At 38.9% G+C, this 21,994-nt stretch overlaps 1 protein-coding gene across 1 annotated transcript in view; it reads right to left on the bottom strand.

Annotated features, from left to right (window-relative positions):
- The window catches only part of LOC117303398 (nuclear receptor subfamily 6 group A member 1-like), a 34,715-nt gene that overhangs the window by 9,003 nt on the left and 3,718 nt on the right, over positions 1 to 21,994 (bottom strand). Inside the window, exons 2-3 of the mRNA XM_033787580.1 lie at positions 14,558 to 14,830; positions 13,757 to 13,812 (exon numbers count right to left, since the gene is read on the bottom strand). Of these exons, the coding sequence (XP_033643471.1) occupies positions 13,757 to 13,812; positions 14,558 to 14,830 (329 nt within the window). The remainder of the gene's footprint in view (positions 1 to 13,756; positions 13,813 to 14,557; positions 14,831 to 21,994) is intronic.

Raw genomic sequence — 21,994 nt, 5'->3', positions numbered from 1 at the left:
AATTAGTTTCTTATATCGATATGCCAAATCGAATCAATTTACAATAATATAAACTATAATAATAGTAATACCATTACACAAATAAATATAAATAAAACAATTATCCTGATTGGGTGTGTCTATTTATAGGAATAATGTTCTCCCCTGAACGATGAAAGTTATATATGACACACAATGTTTAGTATAATCACTAACATGTACACAGGGTCCTTTCGAGCCACAGTTTGTGCTCGGACTCGGGCTTCCGTCAGCTTGAATCCATGATACACAGAGCGCACGTTTGTAAACCAACTGATGGAGGCTTAGCCCGAGAGCCAAGGCCGCAGTTTCGAAAGGATCCGTAGACTCGTCTCATTGCGAGAAACACAAACACACACATGACGTCATTCATGGACTCAAATGGACTCTAATGGTTAAACCCCGTAAGACCAAAACGCACGTTTTCAAAATAACTGACAAAGGCCAACTGTGGCATTCCAATTAATTTGAGATCCGTTATAAGTACACGGGCAGGATAGAACAGGTTTAAAACCAAGGAATAGTCATAGTCCTAATTAAGACTTCTAATTGTGTAACTGAAAACCAACGGCATCAACTTTGGAAAAAAAAAAAACTCATTAAAATCAGTCAAATATGTGCACAAAAAACTCATTAAATGTTGTCTGTGAACCAATATGTAAGTCAAGTGGATGTAGTCACAATCTCGTTCTGTTTACGAACAGAACGCCATAACTTCTTTGGGAAGGCAGGAGTTATAAAATACAAGTTCGGATATCAGCTTTGGAAAATGCTCATTAAAAGATGGCCAAGTTGATGAGCCAACGAAAGGAACTCATTAATGAGTTATTGTAACGTTATATGGGTCTCTGAACACGAAGGTTTCAGTTCCGTTTGGCCAGTGGTCATCGGGGCCCAGTTTCATAAAGCTTCTAAGCAGAAAATACTGCTTGACAAATGCATTTGTTGGAAAACACCATTCACAACAATGTAAGCTTAATGTTATCATGGCCGGTAACCTTTTTCTATTAAGCAATACTTCCTTGTGCTTAACACGTTTTGTGCTTACAGGCTTTATGAAATAGGCATATGTCCGTTGTCCAAATTAACGGCACATTTATATCCAAAAACAAAAACCACATTTTTACCAAAACGGTAATACCAAAAAACACGTCCGAACTACTTTCGGAAAGAACAACCCAATAGACCTTCATCATGCTGCCTCCATCTTGGTCATGTTCCTCGTATCAAATAACAATAATGAATGCTAACAACCATTCTACAAATAGGAACCAGACTATTTTGTTCTTCCAGCCTCGGTTTGGTAATATTGATATATATGGGAGAATTTATATGGCTTTACTCTGATACAACTGCAATTTGATGTTGATATCAAAACGATATTAAGACACGGTGGCTATCACTGGCGCTCAAAATAAGAAGACGTAAGAAATAAGCTCGACAAGTCCAACAATAAACAACAGAGTAAATAGTTAACTGTTTACCTTTTATCAATCCTTGAACCCTAATTTGTATCAGATTCTGATTAGTGTATTTCCGACTGGTGTACTTTTTGTGGACGCAACAGTTCAACAGTTGCGGTTTCGAAGCCCAAGAATTGACGATGACAACAAACAAGTTTTGAGGTGCAACCTTGAGTCTCTCAGGCGTGGGCGCTGAACTTGTCACGGAAACAAACAATCAACATTTGAAACTTAAGTATTCAAAATTGTTTATCTTGTAAAACTATTTTAAAAAGTACAACCTAAAAGGCCAGTAATTACTCGAGGTAATTGTTAGCATAAAAACTCACTTGGTACGAGCAATGGAGAGATGTTGATAGTAGAAAAGATGGATTTTTTCACTCAAATATTAAAATATTTCAGGTTTATTTGAAATCACACAAACTTGTGCTACAAAGGTGTATTTGCTTACATTATTCTCTTGCAACTTCGATGACCAAATTGAGCCAAAATTTCACAAATTTTCTTATTTTATGCATGATGTTGGGATACACCTAGTGAGAAGACTGGTCTTCGCCATTACCAAAGAGGCCCGTGCCTTTGAATTCAGGTCCTCTCTTTAAGCCATCACTAAGTTTCTCAAAACAACTATACTGGTTTTAAAAGGTACATTTTGACATCAAGATTATTTCTCTTGTTTACTACCAAAATGCTAATTGGACACAACGTTAACAAAGCCTTTGTAGTTTTTACGTTCGAAGTAAGCCAAGCAGCGCCATCTCCCACGTACAAACCAATGGTGTGCATTTTCCTTTTTTAATCAGCGGCTGCCGAGCGACTCGTTCCCAGAAAGATGCCACACTACCGCCCCGCGTCCCCGCCCTTGGGAGTACGAGCCCCAGACTCTTCGTCTGCGGAAAATTAATACCCTTAAAAAGTAGGTGGAATTAGACAAACCAAAATGAATTGTTTCCACAAATAACAATTGGAATTGTCATCAGACGCAGGACCTAAACCCAAGCGTTCTCTACTCGCAAACAAAAAACAGGGACAAGGACCAATATCGTAATCCAAGAGTTTCCGATTGTGTATCTGTTCATATAAAGGCAATACGGATCTCTTGAGCAGGCAATTGCCCAAGGAAAACACCACAAAAGATTCGACAAAATGGGCCTTCGTTTTGGCTGAGATGATAAAAAATATGCTTTCTGGTGGGCTGGGAGTGGGGCAGAATGCCATTAATAGGGGCCGGTTTTAAGGTTCTTTCAGGGGAATAAGTTGAACCATAACGACTACACCGGTATTGTGAGAATGGTATATGTATACAAATCTGATGTCTAGAAAAAACAACGTTCCCTGAGACTTCCTGTATTATAAAGATATATAATGCGGAAAGATGTCCCCATGTTCAATCACAAGGAGGAGGGATTTGTTGTTGTTATCTTGGAGGACAATCATTATTTAAGTTCATTGTCTTATCATCTGGATGACATTGCATCGCAAGTGAATCCCACATTATAAGGCGATTTGTGTTGTATAAGTCGTTAACCAAGGTGAGATGTGGAATATGATAAACCGAGTAGGGTTCTTGATAACCAATCTGGTTTCTGCTGGATGCCAAGGTTGTTTGACTGTCGAGGTTTTCGTTTTCTCCAGAAAGAAGAAGAAAACAAAAATTGCACGATCTTTTATTCATTCGGGCTTTGTGTGTAATACACCGTGATTAGCAGCACCAACCGACAGAACAAAACAGATTTTGAAAACCAGAATGAATTTTCTTGAGTATTGTGTTTTTTCTTCCGTCATCCGGCCTTGGTCGTTGACTGTATGTAGCACCACTGGCAAAGTTTTCACTCATCAACAGTGATTTCACGTCTGTCAATTCAGAGATAAGTTGTTTTTCTCGCTTTATTGACATTAACTTTTTGCTCGATGAAAATTCTTACTCACTTACAAACTGTTTTGTTTTTGTGTATCGATTTAGCCAGTTTGTTGTTAATTCCAAAACGCTGTAAATACTATGTTCATTTGAGTGTTGTTACGTGTTTTGTTTTTGTTTAGTTTTTTTAATCAGATAAAATAAACCATTAATAACATGGTAAACACCAATATTTCCTTCTGTGGTCACTAAAGTTTAGTATGACTGCATCATACCTATGGAAGACGGTATACCATTAAAATTTAGTCGAAACTCAAACACTCTCCGTCTAACAACGCTCATTTCTCCGTCTAAATCAACACAGCCTTCTCGCTCTCTATTTTAGGACCAAGCATCGATCCCTTGGGAACCCGGGACCATTCTTTTGTTCACAAGAAGTCTCCTACCAATCCATAATGCATTGACGCATGTGTATCTGATGTGCTGTGATTTTTGTTCTTAGAAAAAGGATTTTATTTGAAGTTCGAATTTTAACGAGACTCAGAAAAACTTTCAGCATTACAAAACTACATCATGAAACCTCTAGACTCTTTTTGTTCTAGGAATTATCTCGTATTGCATTGTGGGGAATCAGCCTGGGGACCTTGCCCCAAACTAAACCAGAAGGGGGGACACTGTCATCAACATATTTGCGCTCCAGACTATGGGCTGCTTGTTGCACGTTTTTTCGCAGAGTTTTTTAATCGGCCTTGAATGAACTCATACATGACGAACTGAGCATGACCGTTGATCATTACCTCGCCGCCACTGCGCATGCGTGAACCCATATTAATCAGATTTCGGTCGTTGAAGGGAGTCGCGGTTACGTAACACGGCTGCGGCAGATTTTTATGGCGTGTCTCACGGCCAAATTTAGGCCTTGACTACAGTTGAACCTCAGCCGGAACGAAACGTGTCCCAAAGATTCGCTGCAGGGGACTCTCTCGTGTAAAGGCTGGGTTCGACTGCTGAACGCCCACAATCCAAGCCCACAAAAAGAACTAAATACAAAACAAATAAACTTATTAAACTATTAAGTAAATGTATATAACAAAAGGAATTAGAGAACATCTTCCTAATGCAGACAAACAACAAACCTCAAAGCTGCATGAACAAACAAACATGCAAATTACTAAAACAAATGCATTTAAAATCATGGAACTGAAACACTTTGATTTTCTTACAACAGACAGACAAACAAACATCAAATCTGAAAGGGTTCCAAAAATGAAGCACTGGCACTGTCAGCTATAAGAGGGATAGAGCTTCCAATCTCTCTCAGGAAAAACTGACAACACCACAGCACAACGGAAAGGCACAATGTTGACAGAATAAGCACAGAGCAAAAATGAATTTTGCAACCCGACCTCTCCAGGGCAGCAGCAATTATTGTAAGTTAGGAGAGTAAACTTGCGGCTACAGCCATGGGTAAAATCTCTTTTGGAGTGGTGTCTCTGAAAAGGGCCGGTTTGGTCTTGACGTTTCGAACAGTATACTCTGCTCGTCTTCAGGAGAATAGATGCAAGATGCATCATCACAACAGACGAACAACTTAAAGGAAATGAACACCAGTCTTTTGGTATCAGTCAAAGACCAGTACTCTAACTTTGTATAGTTTCAAGAGATTAATAAAAGAAAAAAAAACATTGTTGCAAAAGTTTGTGTATTTTCAGATGCAAGGCACGGAGGACACGTTTTGAAGTTGGGTAGAGAACAATAATTGAACACGTGAAAAAAAAGCAAAAGACGAGATCAATGAAATTCGTTAAAGAGGCACATGACTTCAAATTATCAAACTTGTGCAAGGAATTACTCCTTTTCCTTCTTGAGAGTTTGCCTTTAACATAAACATTTACAGTGTGTTGTAAATCGTGAAAAGTGATTGTAAAAAAAACATCATAAATTTGCCTCTGGAAACTCGACCAGCGTAAAGTCCGTCATTTTGCTGCTGTGTTTTAGGGGTTTCGTGTTTTTAGATAAAAACAATTCGAATTTAGACTTTATTTCAGAGGCTAATATTTCATGAAATATAAATATTTGAGGTTGGAGTGTATACAAAATCCCGATCAGAGTTAGTTTAGGATTCTACTAAAAGTTTTGAAGATATAGGGTCATACTTTTGTTAATGACCCCGGAAACAAATTGTGTATTTTTTTTCTTTAGAATTACTACTTACTCTACAGACGGTAAGGGGAGTATAAAAAATAGCATCCTGCGGAAATTATTTCGTCTGCAATTGCCCCCTGTTGATTTAGAAACCGATGAAAGAATGTCCCAAATATTTAATCTGCAAAGATTGCCTGTAGGTGACTTTCGTAAGGGTCCATGGTGACCAATACTGAATGCTGCCCTCAATCCTGCCATGGATATGGTTGGTGCCCGCTTTCACCTCGCTAGTGGTGGTATTTGAATTTTTTTTTTTTTTTTTTTTTTTTTGGGGGGGAGGGGGGTTGATGTTGTCTCAAACAGAAGACAATGTAGGACCATTCAACTAAAACTTTCAGGGGAGACTTTTATCGTGTCTCTCTGATGACTAAAGCCCCTTTCACATGGAAGCAATTTAGCCTGGGTTGCTTGCTAAAATGTCGCAAGGTTGTCAATTTACAAAATCTTCCTCGTGTAAACAATAATTTTTGGAGTGTCCAGGGTCCCTTTTAAAATCGGTCGGCATCACAACACTTGGCAAAAGCCAAACGCAGACACTACCTCTAAATAGAAATTATGTAATGTCAACAATAACATAATTACCGATTACCAAAGCCAGCTCAATTAAGAATAGAGTAAACTAATCCAAACCCAAGAGCATCATTTTACACTCGTAGCTCATGAATAATTCATACTTCAAAACCAAGGTAATAAATTCAACCCTCATACTACTACATCCATGTCGAATTAGCAGGGTATAAAGACGGCCAAAATGCAAAATGGCCTCTAACAATCAGTTTTCAATACCAATAAATTCCACAATAAACCCAATAGATTGAGACCAATGATGAAATTGACGCCCCTACCACCCCCCCCCCCCCCCCCACCTCCCCTTCGCTTACAACGAGCTTGCAGAAGCCGAACGTAAAAGCTTTTCGCAGGCAAAGCTTTGACGTCCGTTTTCACGAATTACCAGTAATTGATTAAATTACAGAGGGCCGGCTGTAAGTGATCCTGACACCTTTTTTTTACTATTTGGAGATTGGATGTATTAACCATAATTTTTTTTTTTTTTTGGGTGGGGACACAACTAGATTTTTCAAACCATATTAACATTCTAAATTTAATTGTAATCATGTGACACCACACAATCCTGGTGATGAATCCGTTTTTCAAACAATTTTGTTTGTATCAATCTTTTCCCTCCAGAACCAATTTTGATTTCTCTATTTTGTAAAGCTGTGTATTTTTATCTTCTTTTCAAATTGTGTACTCTCTGTATATTTTCCTGTAAATTCGACCCTTTGTATTTTTTTTAAATAACAAAAACCAATGATTTCGAGATCTCAAATTATTCTAAATCTGAGGCCTCGAAATCAAGTTCGTGGAAAATTACTTTTTTCTCGAAAACAACGTACAATCACAATTTACAATGTACATTGTTTTATGTTGTCAACCTCTCCCCATTACTCGTTAACAATTAAGGTGTTATACTAATAATTATTGTGAGTAATTACGAATAGTGTCCACTTCCTTTAACCAATTGAGGATTATTACTATATTTATATTTGATTATGTGTACTGTTTACATATTGCCCATTGCAGCCCTCATTATTTTACACATCTATATTGGTATACCCATACCACAGCAGCGAAACGCTCAGCCGCCTTTGACGAGGTGTGTTTGCCCCGTTCGCTGCCACACGTTTCTATTTTAGTCTGGTCCCACTCCGTTTAATTGACTAACCTACAAAAAGGGAGAGGACAAAACAACCCGCTGGACGATCCAGGGACACTGAAGGACGGACGAGCTGACCCGACTCACGTATTTCATTTTGTCATTTCTGTTTGCGATATTAATGGAGTGTTGAAAGTCAAATGTGAGAAATGCCACCTTTAAAACTACAACCATTGCCCCGTGTTGTTGTTATCACCGTAATATAAAAACTTATGCAATTTTTTATTTTGTATTTTAAATCTTCGGACATAATTCTTTGTTGGCAGGGGCCGTCCGGGTTAAGGCAAAAGTTATAAAAACTTTCATCAAAGCGATGTGCCCTCCGGGAGGGCACATCGCCCCTCCCAACATGTTGTATCGCCGTAAATTGCAATACTGTGCCCCGTATAATAGTATGTCCGCAAAATCCTTGTCCGTTTAATAGTATTCCCGCAATTGTAATGTATGCCCCATTTGTTGATATGGCAGTAATAATAGCTCACTTTATGCCTCCGTATTTTGCTATCACCATCATTACAACCCTTGCCCCATTTGTTGTATCGCCGTAACTTGCAACCTATGTCCCGTTTGATGGTATCGCCGTAAACGCAATCATGCCCGTAGGTTGGTATCCCCGTACTTTGCAACGCTTGCCCCGCATAACAATATTGCGGCAGTCGCAACTCATGCCCGGTAATTGGTATCGCCGTAATTGCAACCGATGTCCCGCTCAATGGTATCTTCGTAAATTGCAACATTGTGCCCCGTATTGTAGCTGGTAGCGCAATATTGCAAACATAGTGCCATGAGCCTGCATAGCTATGGTGGTCATAGATGTACATTCTAATTAAAGGCAATTGACACTATTGGTTGTTACTCAAAATAGTTATCAGCATAAAACCTCACTTGGTAACGAGTAATATGGGGAGAGGATGATAGTATAAAACATTGTGAGAAACGACTCCCTCTGAAGTGACATAGTTTTCGAGAAAGAAGTAATTTTCCGCGAATTTCGATTTCGAGACCTCAAGTTTAGAATTTGTGGTCTCGAAATCAAGCATCTGAAAGCACACAACTTCGTGGGACAAGGGTGTTTTTTCTTTCATAGTTATCTCGCAACTCCGAAGACCAATCGAGCTAAAATTGTCAGAGGTTTGTTATTTTATGCATGTGTTGAGATACAGCAAGTGAGAAGACTAGTATTTGACAATTACCAATAGTGTCCAATGTCTTTAAGACGAGAACAGCACACAAGATCAGGGCTGTGAGTTACAATCAATCAGCTTTGATCATTATTACATAAAACATTGACCACCACAAATAATCTCTAGTGACGATAACTTTTAACTCGCGCGATTCGAAAATTGTTCGTCGTTTCATTTGAAACGGGGCGAGTTTTTGCGGCTGTATAAACCACTAACTGTTTCTCATTAATTTGGCCAGTGCTTAACAAATGGCCAGTTCAACCGAAACAGTTACTGGTTTAGTACAACCGTTGTTAAAACGCACCCTGCTTCAAATGAAATTATAAAAAACTTCGGTTGAATTTACTATTGGTTTATCACTGTATCACTGGCCAATGACTTTGGTTACACAGCCGCCAAAACGCACCCAGTGACCAATCAGCTCAAATCCTCTACGCGTGACCTAGTAATGACGTAATACTTGACCTTATAGAGGGAGAGGGAGAAAGAACCAGTTTGGCCCAGATTTAAAAAAAAAACTCAATTTAGATGCGGAATTTCTCTCCAGCTAGAGACGCGACGTGCACGGCCGCGAGGTCGTCCGATCTTCACGGCACTAGAATCGGGCGGTGCACAGCGCCCGAGATTCCGGCTGCTGGCTCCGAACGATTTCCTAAACGTGTCTCCTACGCCGGGACGCCGGGACTGCAGCCCAAAAGACGGCACGACACTGCCGGTGAGGAAGGAGGTTCTGTCCCCCAGGAGAGACTGTATCACGGAGATGCTCTCTCACCCACCGGACATTCTGCCCTGCCTACATCGCGAACGATGTACAAGTTTCTTCAGATAGCACCCACTTTTGAATCATCCTTTGAATCAAGCTCAGTGAGACGGGTGAAGTCAGATTTTCCCGACCACCGGGTACTCTACCATCTCACCCTTTAAAGGGAGGTATGGAGAGCAAATGAAACCCACAAAAACCACAGACCACAGAGCAGCAGAAATAAACAGAAGATATCATACAGACACAAGAACTTAATAAGCATCATGTACTGTACATAAAGTTTAGCAACTGCACCATCAACAAGATTCAATTTTGTTTGTATGACAAACGAGACAAAACTGTTGGAGCGAGACCATTCCGACACACCATTTACAACTTTGAACTGCAAAAAAAAAAACACTCTCTCTCTCTCTCGAGACAGAGAGATATGCCTATAGTTCCTTTCACAAGTTTTGTTTTCCTAACACAAAACCCAACGCAATTAAAGCATATATTTGTACAGGGGGTGGGACCTTCTCTTGGTCGATGAACTTATAATAATCCCCCTGAGGGGAGGCCCGCGAGGTCTCTGGATTACCGGGTATTATGAATTAATAAGCAAGCAGCTTGAACCTTCAAACAAGCCACACACGGACACTAAATTTCAAATGACTGACAGGTACCCGTTATGCACTGCTGCCCATAAAGTCTGGAAAATATATGCTCGAGTTAATAGGAGGTGGCGGTGACGTTGCAAATTAAACATACACTAGACGTCGGGGTGCTAGACGCTATACGTCTGGGTACCAGACCCTCACGTCATAGTCTGGGAGAGTGCACTAAACGGATTAGAAACAAACAATAATTTGGTGTTTGGTTGGTAAGATAACAAAAGATGAAATGTTGGTTCTCTATCAATTTAACTGTTGTAATTTTTTTGCCGCCATTAATTTACAACGTTAACCTGTGGTGCACTAGGTTGGGTTCTATGGCGTGGGTTTGCACTGCTTTGTGATTTAGAAATGGTAATCTAGTAAGATTGGCTGTGACACCATGTACATCAGTGTTATTTGAAACTTTGCATGCTGGAGATGTAATCTGAAATGGTTTATAATACCACGCGGGTTTTTGGGGGGTCATTTTAAAACTTTGCAATCGTGTAAGGTCTGCTGTATATAACAATGTGTAGGCCTACTCAAGTAGAGTTTGAACTTTGGATGGCGGAGATTTTCAGTTACCAAGTGCATGAAGTGGATTTGAAACGTTGCGTGGTGGATATACAGTCTTACAAAGTTTTCAGTTGCACAGTGAGTAGGAATTAAAACGAGATAGGAATTAAAACAGTCTAGTATGTTTGCAGGGACATGTACATGTACATATACATCGTGGATATTAAAGGGTTTGAAACTTTGCATGGTGGAGATACAATCTAGTACGGTTTGCAGTAACACCATATACATGAACAGGGTTTGAAACGTTGCATGGTGGAGATACAATCTAATAATGTTTGCAAAATCACCATGTATATAGACAGGGTTTCAAACTTTGAACGAGGGAGATACAAAAGTTTGCGGTAACACCATGTAGGCATACACGAAATTATCTCATCGACGAATAGGAGACTTTGGAACGCTAGGTGGCAGCAGACACCCCAGGTAAATTTCCATTGTGTACGTAGTTCTGAGCATACGCACATTACCAAGAACAATGGATTTTACCTGATAAGACTGCTGCCACCAAGCGTCCCAAAAGTCTCCCATTGTGATGGCTCTAGAAAGAACTGATGACGCAACTACTTGACGTTTCGAGCATGGCTCAACCTGTGTTCAAGAAGTACTCTTACTCAACGTGCCTCTATCTTTTTAAAAACAATGTGTGGCAAAATTTAAATTATTTACAATCATGTGCATATTTCAGCGCTCATAATGACCAATTTGGTCCGTCTAGACTAGTTTTCTCCTGGTAGGCAGGGCCTACATAACCCACGTCAAGACCGACTGGTATAAAATCATTGTAATACTTTACGAAAGTTGGGGCTATTAATTCACAGTGGCGAATGATTGTGCCAGCCAGCGTACTGCTGGTGTATAAAGGCACAACTACGAAGAAAGATGCAATCAGAGTCACATGTGAATGTTTCAGCTGGATCCAATGTCCACTCGCTGAGAAAACAGCAACAAATTCAGTATTGTTTTATGCAAGAATGTCAAATCCATGCATGTTTGGCAAGGTGTCGGCGGGCACCAACCATATCTATTACCGCAAAGCATTCGCGAACGGGCACCAACACTAAGAATTCTGAGAAACGATTCATACATGACATCAAATGTGAAAAAGAAAAATATCAAAATAAATACTTTGAAGGGAACTCTTCCTCAGAAATAGTTTAGAACTATCAACAACTGCAGTGCTTTTCACAAGTGGGTTTTTATCGGTATGAACGTATGGAGCATTACGTTGGCCCTACCTTCAAATCAACACAGCAGGAGAAAACAACTTTTAAGTATAAGTTTACCCATATTTCGTTTATGTTTTTAACAATGAAACACAACCCTCGAGAACTGATGCCAGATGTGTTTGGACTGATGCCAATTTGAACATCAAAGCACCACAACGTTGACTGCACAACGCCTTTGGTTTTGTCATGGGTACCAACATCGTCCAAATTGTTACCGTTTTCTCTAAAATTTGTGAGTGAACTCCTGAGTGAATGATATCACCGGCTAAGCAATAGTCCATTATTACCATTAAATACAAACTGAAATAATACATTCCGATCATCAGAAAGGATTGCATACTAATTGTGACAACATGTTTCCTCTGCTAGCTATAATAATATATTTAAAAACAATTATGACAAGAGGAAAAATTGATAAAGCTATCTTCAGTATTGAACTCTTCATTTTAACTCATTTTAACTTAAGTTTTAGCTCCGAAATGTTTGAAAAGATTCAAAGAGCCACACTTTGAGGAAACTCGGTGCCATTACTGGATTTGAATTGAAAATCTCGCCAAGGTGACGGTAGCTTTCTAAACATCAAAAAAACATCCTCTCATCTTTTATCAAAAAAAGGAAATTATGTTAAGGTTACATTAGAAAAACAATTCCAAGTCCCACATAAATTGTGCTCAACCTAACATGACACAAATTTCACGTTCTTAACATGAGAAAATTACTCGAACTTCGAGGACCCTATACAAGCCGATTTTAAGGTGGCCTTATACCACCGTTACATACGCATATAGAATTAACAATATCTCAACACAAATTTTGATATATTTGTCGGTTAAAAAAAACAAACAAACGCAAGGTGTTGGCTTGTTCATATGCAGTGGCTCCCTCAGGTCCGGCGTATTACATGAAATTACAGTTTTCAAAGCAACTAGCTATAACTGTACAGCCCTGATCTCCTTTTATATGTCGCCTAGCCTTGAATTACAGACGCTCTCTCTCTCTCTCTCGTGACTCTCACTCAAATAGCGCCTCCTTTTCTCTGGCAACAAAAGGTTATCAAGGATGACCAATTTCAGGTATAAACCCATCAATTGAACAAACAACCACTCAGAAGGACACTTACAGTCTAGAGAGCCACACAAAATTGAAGTGAATTTAGAGAATGTTGTTCTCTGCTCACGTTTTTCATTTTGAGAAAAACAAGAATAAAACATAATTTTTTTGCCGAAGAATGTTAATGTGCCGAAGCTCAACGAAAGAAACTGACAACGATGTGATTATTTGCGGTTGTTTCTTTATATTTGTTGATTATTTTCGGAAGGCATCAATGAAGTAAACATGCACCCTGAAATTGGCTCACTAACGAATTGTCTGGGTCACTTAAACAAAAGATCTGAAAGTCAATGCCAATTTTGTTTTTTTCAAGAACGATGGCTGCTGCACCGCGCCGGACGAGAAGCCGATTGTGGGCAACTGAATAGCGACCTCTTTCGGCATCATGACAATCACATTGGCACCTGAAGACTAGTGAGGGCGCTATTTAAGTTTATTGGAGAAGAAAACAATATTTGTCAATAAAGAGGACGCGTCACGGGGAAAGAAACAACGACCGGTCGGTGGCGCTATAACCATGGTATTCCAAATCTAGGACAGGTGGCACTTCGAAACCACACCAACAACAGCAACACCGAAATTATTAATTATAAATTGTAAAGCAACTAAAGACACTGGACACTATCAGTAATTGCAAGACAGTCTTCTCACTTGGTGTATCTCAACATATGCATATAATAACAAACCTGTGAAAATTTGAGCTCAATTAGTCGTCATTAGTTGCGAGATTACTATGAAAGAAAAAACACTTTTGTCACACGAAGTTGTGTGCTTTCAGAGGCCTCAAAATCTAATTCTGAGGTCTCGAAATCAAATTCGTGGAAAATAACTTCTTTCTCGAAAACTATGTTACTTCAGAGGGGAGCCGTTTCTCACAATGTTTAATGCTATCGACAGCTCTCCATTGCTCGTTACCAAGTAAGTTTTTATGCTAACAATTATTTTGAGTAATAACCAATAGTGTCCACTGCATTTTTTTAAAGAAAGGTCCAAATGCTTACCTCTACTGGGCCGATGCTTTTGTTTCGTCCACCTGGCATTCCATCTTCTCTAATAGCTGGAGAGAGAGAAGGGGGGCAAGAGAAATAAAACCAATACAGGAATTAATCAAAGAATTGTCAACCATTAATGACCGAATAGTAGTTACAAGGTTTTACAACAAATTTTTACCAGCCAAATACAACAATAACAACAGTTCAATCAACACTTATTTCGATAAAATTTGTCAAAAAAGGAGAATGATAAAGAAAATACATTCAGGTGTTTCGAGCATGAACCCTGTGACGAGATGCATATAAGGGTCTACGGTCTGTATCAGTTTTGATAACGAGTCATGAAAATGGATACTATTTTGAAAAAAACATTCCACTTCAAAGAACTGCGATTATTGAAAAGATTCATTTGTTTTGTCCCATACGACTTTGAGTCTGAGAAGCTTAGAGCAAGTTTGGTATTGACGTCTATTGGGCTATGCCTGGTACCAAGGATACATAATTGACCCTTTTTGAGGTATGGTGGACACTATTATGACTGTAGGTTTGGGTAAATTTGTTGGTGTTTACCCAAACCACACAGTGTATTCCTGTAGTGTCCAACATACCTCAAACAGGATAATGGGACATTGGTTGACAAACTTGGTTTCTGCTCAAACTGCTCGGTTGACAAATGATATTCTGCATGCTCAAACTTGCTGTGGATCGAGGGGACTTCTCGTTATTTAAACCAAGTCTCTGCCTCAGAGTGGGTTTTTAATGGACTCCCTTTCCTACAGAGGGCGCTATTTCTTGACTACAATGCCTCACCTTTTCTGTTCATGCCAACTTGCAGACATTTTAGGAGTCGGCAATACTGACAGCGGTTCCTTTTCTGGCGTGACATCATACAGTTCTTTTCCCGTAGGCATCGATAGATCCTGCGGTTACATACACTCCTCTTGAAGAAACCCTTGCATCCCTCGCAGGACACGATGCCGTAGTGGAGACCCGTTGCACGGTCGCCACAGATGAGGCACGTCTTGGCCTCATCGTTGGGTGAGAGAAAGGCACGGGGAGAGTACTCGAAACCGTTGGAAGAAGCTACAAGTGGAAAAAAAGAATCACAAAACACTTAATTAATTAAGTTGTTTTAACCCAATCCTAAAATTGTGAAGGTTTTGTTTTCCCATCCCAAAGCCGTTTATTGACAACACGAAACGAAACACCTACTTTCAGGTTATTTCTTGCTTTTTTATAACTGTAATTTTTCCCGTTAATGTTCTGTCTTGTGCTATTGTAACTTGTTTGTTGTACCTTGTATTGGTCGAATACATAATAATAATAATAATTATAATCTTTTTTGATGACAGTTTGTTTGGTCATTGCCTTGGTGCCCTTGCTCAAGTAGAAATGTTACAGTTTCCTCAAAGGGTGCCCTTTGGGGAAAAGAGAAAATGCCTAGGTGCCCGATGCCCTTTCAAAAAAGAAGTACGCATACCTGCATTATGCCTACATGGTCCCCCAATCAGTTGCACATATTCTGCAAATTAGGCACTTGATCAAAGACAATCGCCGCAATCTAATGTATACAAAACCGCAACACAAAACAATACCCCCTCGTGACGCAAGCGGCCATTTCATTCTCTCAAAAACAATTACACTTAATTTATTTCTTTTCTTTTATGTGTTCTGGGTGGTTTGAGGTGCGTATTTATAAAAACCGGCTGACATAATGTGATCAATCAGCGACGATGTAATTAACTAAATGGGATCGTCGGATCATGTTGAATTGTTACGTAACAGTCGCTAATGTGTCGTCTAGACGAATGAAGGAGCGACCGCAGCCGAGAGTCTTGCATCTTTCACCATGACAGTGTACAATTATCACGGAATGTGACGTCGCGACTACCGAACTAATTTGCGAGTCGCGAGTTCTCGGTTTACAAAAATAAGCCACTGGAGAAGTGAAAAGGTGCCCCGCTTCATTTGATTTATTATTATTTGCTTATTTAAACGTAATTTACTTTGAGATGGCAACTTTCAATGGTGATAAAGTATACTGAATTTGGTTTTACCTCCATAAACCGATGTGTGTAAAAAGCGCCGAGTGATAAACCGATGTGTGTAAAAAGCGCAGAGTGTTAAACCGATGTGTGTAAAAAGCGCAGAGTGTTAAACCATGGTTAAACCGATGTGTGTAAAAAAGCGCTGCGTGTATATACCGAGCTATGAGAAACAAATCACGGGCATATTACTCGGGTGGGATTCGAACCCATGGGTTATTTGCTTATTTAAAAACACCTGCGAATAATTTGCATTTAAACGCTCTATCCCAACAGGAGAGTGAAGACAAATTTGTTTACATTTGTGTACAACTCTCCTGCAATAAGGGAGCTGAGACGTATTATTTACGGTCGTCAACTACGGCTACCACGGTTGCTAGGGCTGTTGCTATAAAGGAAACGCGCAAATCAAGCCGTAGCTGCCAATTTGGACACGGCTTATCGTCTCAAAGCAGCTATCTCTTGGGCATTTTTTTTCCTGCTGAAAGTACTCGCAAATTCAATTTAATTCAATTCAATTCAATGTTTATTGTGCATAATCTGAAAATTTTGCACTGTCGAACATGCTCATAAACAGTACAAAATATATTTTAAAGGGTCCATGTACTTTTTTTTGTAGGACAAAAAACACAATGTCCACAGATTTACATTAAACTTACACAGTTTGAAGATAATGATAGTAGAAAGCTTCCCTGAAAAATATTACCTGCTGAGGTGCTGTAGGTTTTGAGAAATGAGTAAACCAATGTCCTGACAATAATTTTAGTCTCACTGATCATGAGACGAACATTATTTTAGCATGTCAAAACGTATTTTCATAACATTGTTTCACTAATTTCTCAAAACCTACAGCACCTCAGCATCTAATATTTTCAGGGAAGCTTTCTACTATCATTATCTTCAAACGGTGTAAGTTTAATGTAAATCTGTGGACATTGTGTTTTGTGTTACATTAAAAAGTACCCAAATCCTTTAAAACCTTCTGTGGTATTGTAATAGGCCTACAAGAAACTACAAGAATCCGCGAACATATTGTGTGTAAAACGAGAGTGCGTTCTTCAATACACACATAATATTCATCTTGAGAGACGTAAACAAGGTGTTATTGCTCCATTTTTGTCAATAAAATATAAGGAGATCTTAAAAAGTAAGTAGCCTAAGTCCTAAGGAGTTCTGCTAATGTACAAATCCGTTCTTCTTTAACAAGATAGAATTATGTTTGCTAGACGTCTGCGGTTAGGAACCATTGAAGAACCAGACCAAAACTAAATTGAAAGACTTTTCACCATGGTATAACAATACGCCCACGCGGTAACTCGGTTAAAGGCAGGGTCTACTTTTGGTTAAGTGTCAACAGTCTGATTGTCAAAGACCACTTTCCTCACTTGGTTCTTTTCAACCATACAAGCCCGAGAAAGACCCTGTTTATTCAAATTTGGGGGTGACAATAACCTCTCTAAAACCTTCTCTAAATTGTTGTTGTTGTTGTTGTTGTTTTTTATATCAACAGCTCTCCAGTGCTCTTTATATTATCACGTAAGTTTTATGGTAGCCTTTGGTATTTACCAAAAACCAGTGTTCTTACTTGGTGTATCTCAACATATGCGTAAATCAACAAATCTGTGAAAATTTGAACTCAGTTAGTCATCAAAAAATGCAAGAGAATAATTAAAGTAAAAACACCCTTGTTACACACTTTTGTGTGGGATATCCTATCAAATAGGTTTGGGCCTGAAGTCTTTTTACTATTATTTGAGTGAGAAATTACGTCTTTCTAAAAAACTACGTTACTTCAGCAGGATCCGTTTATCACAAAATGTTATACTACCAACAGCTCTCCATTGCTCGTTACCAAGTACGTGTTTATGCTTACAACTAAATTTACTTTGAGTAATCCAATAGTGCCAGTGCCTTTAAGCGCATTTATTTATTGGGTAATCGAGAGTTGGCCAACCCTTCCTTTAAGTTCCACGCTGGTTTCTTATCGGGTTGATTACTTAATTTATTGTCTAGACGAAGAAGGGGCACATGGGAAAGATCAGATTTTTATCAACATGTTTTTTAATGACTGAACTATTTTTATAAACGAGACGAGGGTTGATGACAAATCAAAACATGCGCCACCAGCTGGAAGATGTTGACTAATGTGCGGTTGGGTTTGAAAGGCAGTGGGACACTATTGGTATTTACTCAAAATAATTATTATACAACTAAAACCTTTCTTGATTACGAGTAATGGGGAGCTCTTGATAGTATAAAACATTGTGAGAAACGGACCCCTCTGAAGTAATGTAATTTAGTGTATCCCAACATATCCATAAAATAACAAATCTGTTACTTAACTTCTTTCTAAAAAAAACTACGTTACTTCAGAGGGACGCGTTTCTCACAATGATTTTAACTATCAACAGCTCTCCGATGCTCGTTATCAAGTAAGTTTTTATGCTAACAATTTGAGTAACTACCAATAGTGTCCAGAGCCTTTAAAGGTGCATTCCTAGAACGAAACTATCACATTTCTTAAACCCAATCGTTATAACTTAATCGATCGCTGTTGTGTAATACCTCAAAATGCTGGTACCGGCAACAACAAAATGTTATTTAGGAAAGCCTTAAACAATAATGCGAAGTCTCTCTCCTCATTAAGAATGTTTTGTGTATCAATGAGACCTACAAGGACACTGTAAAACAAATGATCAAATGTGAAATGCAATTAAGATTTGACAAACAAAATAGCGCTGTAGACGAGCAGAGCATACTGTTCGAAACGTCGATGCCACACCGGCTCTTTTCAGAACCAGCCCTCCCACAAGGAATTACACGTGGTTTGTACCCGCAGGTTTGTTCAGTCTATTTATTTATAGTTTCTAACTGAACTTAATAGCGCTGATCACAGACAAAGCTATGATTGATGCCTTAAAGGCAGTGGACACTATTGGTAATTACTCAAAATAATTATTAGCATAAAACCTTACTTGGTAACGAGTTATAGGGAGAGGTTGATGGTATAAAACATTCTCAAAACACTGTGAGAAACGGCTCCCTCTAAAGTGACATATAGTTTTCGAGAAAGAAGTAATTTTCCACGAATTTGATTTCGAGACCTCAGGTTTAGAACTTGAGGTCTAGAAATCAACCATCTAAACGCACACAACTTCGTGTGACAAGGGTGTTTTTTCTTTCATTATTATCTCGCAACTTCGATGACCGATTGAGCTCAAATTTTCACAGGTTTGTTATTTAATGCATATGTTGAGATACACCAACTGTGTAGGCTAGTCTTCGACAATTACCAATAGTGTCCACTGCCTTTAAATGCAATGTACAGTATTTGACACGACTCAAAACGATACTGAATGGCCGAATTCTGAATTTGCAACACAGTAATAACTGGAGAGGCAAAACAGCTTTAATTCGAACGCATGAAAATGAAAATGGCTGCTCATTTTCTGAATTGACCGAGAAAACCTTTAATAAAATACTTTATGCCTATTTATAACCATTTGTTACGTATGCTGTTTTTCCTTTCATTATTATTAAGAGCCCAAACTTTTCACAGGTTTGTTATTCAATGCTTGGGATACACCAAGTGAGAAGGCTGGTCTTCGACAACTAAAGGTGTCCAGGGGTGGATTTCACAAAGAGTTAGGACTAGTCTTATCTCGAGTTAGGACCAGTTACTCGTCCTAACTTGGGACTATCCATGCAATTTGTATATCTCCTAGTCCTAACTCTTTGTGAAATCGACCCCAGTGCCTACAGAGTTAACGACTTAAACCTGGAGTAGAATTTTTCTTCATTTTAACGGGGACAACAAGCTACGATTATAAAAGTGTTTTGCACTGAAGCAAAACCACACCCAGTCCTTACTCTCACCCACCCCCAACAAGCTGGGGGCCCCCTACATTACAGCCTAATTTAAATAATATAAAAGCAGCTGTGACCTTGTATACTGATTAATTTCAGGACTCCTTTATCCAAGCCCTCCTTATCCTGGTCATACAATGGAGTTCCTTTACAAAGCGCTCATCCCACAGTCAAAGCATAGCTCAATGGTAAAAAAAAACCTACCCCTACACCCCCTGTTTTTTTGTTGTGGGGCTACATTGTTCGGTTCCTTCAAGGACACATTCTTGAGTCAACACACGGAGATAGTCTATACACAGTTCTCTGGTATTGGAACTTGGGCGTCAAAATAACTCTCTTCTTTAATTGTTTAGGGAGTCCGAAGTTTCCAACCGAAAACAATTTGTTTGTCAGGCGTTTTTGAATTCATCAACCGAAAAAAACACAAAGACTCTGGGTTTTGAAGACAACCTAAGTGGTGTTCATGAAACTTTCTTGTGATTCTTGTGGAAACTTCGGACTCCCTAAAGTTCGGACTCCCTAAACAATTAAAGAAGAGAGTTATTTTGACGCCCAAGTTCCAATACCAGAGAACTGTGTATAGACTATCTCTGTGTAACACAAAAAAATGGCAGCCATTTTGAATTTCACATTCATATCATTATGGACGGAAACGAGGGTAGTGTTAGTCTGGTCACCTTACGCTATTGTCAGGTATTACTGCAATTACATAATGGGTGCACGACATAGATGAAGGCATTGAATGTATTCGCTGTTTCTACATTCGTGGTTGACTTTTTGCAGTATTTCAAAAGTGTGCGTTGTTTACTTTCTATTACAATGAACTAGATTGAGTGCAGGAGCGCATTGTTAAATCTTGTTTGTTTGTGTTGGGATCAGCGTTACAACCTCTTTCCCAGAGTAGGTCGTAGCCAGGTTTTCTGTCCTTTTTACAAGTATTGTCATGGTAAATGTGCCACAAGTGTGTCCGACCTGGTATCTCCTATTATCAGGGTTTTGAGCCTGAACCCTTGGCGGCCTTACACTTTCGTATTATACTACAGTGACATCTCAGCAAAGCAAGAGTGCCCTATATTATAGAACCCTTTATCTGTATCTGTGTACAGAGAAAGAGTCCTATATACGGCTAGGTGCACTCTGGCTTTGCTGAGATGTAGAACAAAGAGCCTTTCCAACATGTTTATTCCGCATCATTATGCCGACTGTATCTTTTGAAACTACAATACTGAGTGCATTTTCTCTCGATCATACAATAACAAAAAAAAAACAGTATCTCATCAACTTATTAGCGTATTATATACGATAGATGTGTGGGTGCAAACTATTACCCTACTTGAAATGTGTATGTATTTTGAAACGATCTCGTTTTTAGTCGGCAACATCAGTAATATAATATACCAATAGAGAAACAAAAACAAAGAAAACTACACACCCAAACCAAACACATGTACATTGCAGTGAAAATCTCTCATGCATGGCCACTGATAAAAAGATAAGTTGTCACTGCTCTCGCGCGAACTGCTGGTTACTGCAACTCGACTATCTCAACGCGTGGGACCATAAACGACTTGTCCACAAGTCTAGTACCTGTGGCAAACTTTTCGGAGTGTTGGGTTTTAATGTGGCACGTGTACATGTACACACGTGCTCAAAACTATCCAAATTCACTGAAGATAGGGATAGACTTTTCACAAATTTACTTTATGATAACATACGATAGGATATTATCTCATTTTTAAGATTACTGAGAAATTAGATACTATCCTATTAGTTATTCGTATGTTAAAGGCAGTGGACACTATTGGTTATTACTCAAAATAATTATCAGCATAAAACCTTACTTGGTGACGAGTAATGGGGAGAGGTTGACAGTATAAAGCATTGTGAGAAACGGCTCCCTCTGAAGTTACGTAGTTTTCGAGAGAGAAGTAATTTTCCACGAATTTGATTTCAAGACCTCAAGTTTAGAACTTGAGGTCTCGAAATCAACCATCTAAACGCACACAACTTCGTGTGACAAGGATGTTTTTTCTTTCATTATTATCTCGCAACTTCGACGACCAATTGAGCTCAAACTTTCACAGGTTTGTTATTTGATGCATATGTTGAGATACACCAAGTGAGAAGACTGGTCTTTGACAATTACCAATAGTGTCCAGTGTCTTTAATCTCATTTCTAGTGCGCTATGATCTTGATGGAATTGCGTCTTATAAATTGTAATTGTTATGTTGTTATGTTATGCAAGTATTAGAAATAAGATAATATCGTATGTCATCATAAAGTAAATTTGTGAAAAGTCTATCCCTATATCGTCAGTGACTTTGGATGTTATTT

The sequence above is a fragment of the Asterias rubens genome, chromosome 19 (genome assembly GCF_902459465.1).
Source record: "Asterias rubens chromosome 19, eAstRub1.3, whole genome shotgun sequence".
NCBI classification, from domain to species: Eukaryota; Metazoa; Echinodermata; class Asteroidea; order Forcipulatida; family Asteriidae; genus Asterias; species Asterias rubens.
The sequence above is the reverse complement of the archived record's forward strand: the minus strand, read 5'-3'. Positions and strand labels throughout refer to the sequence as shown.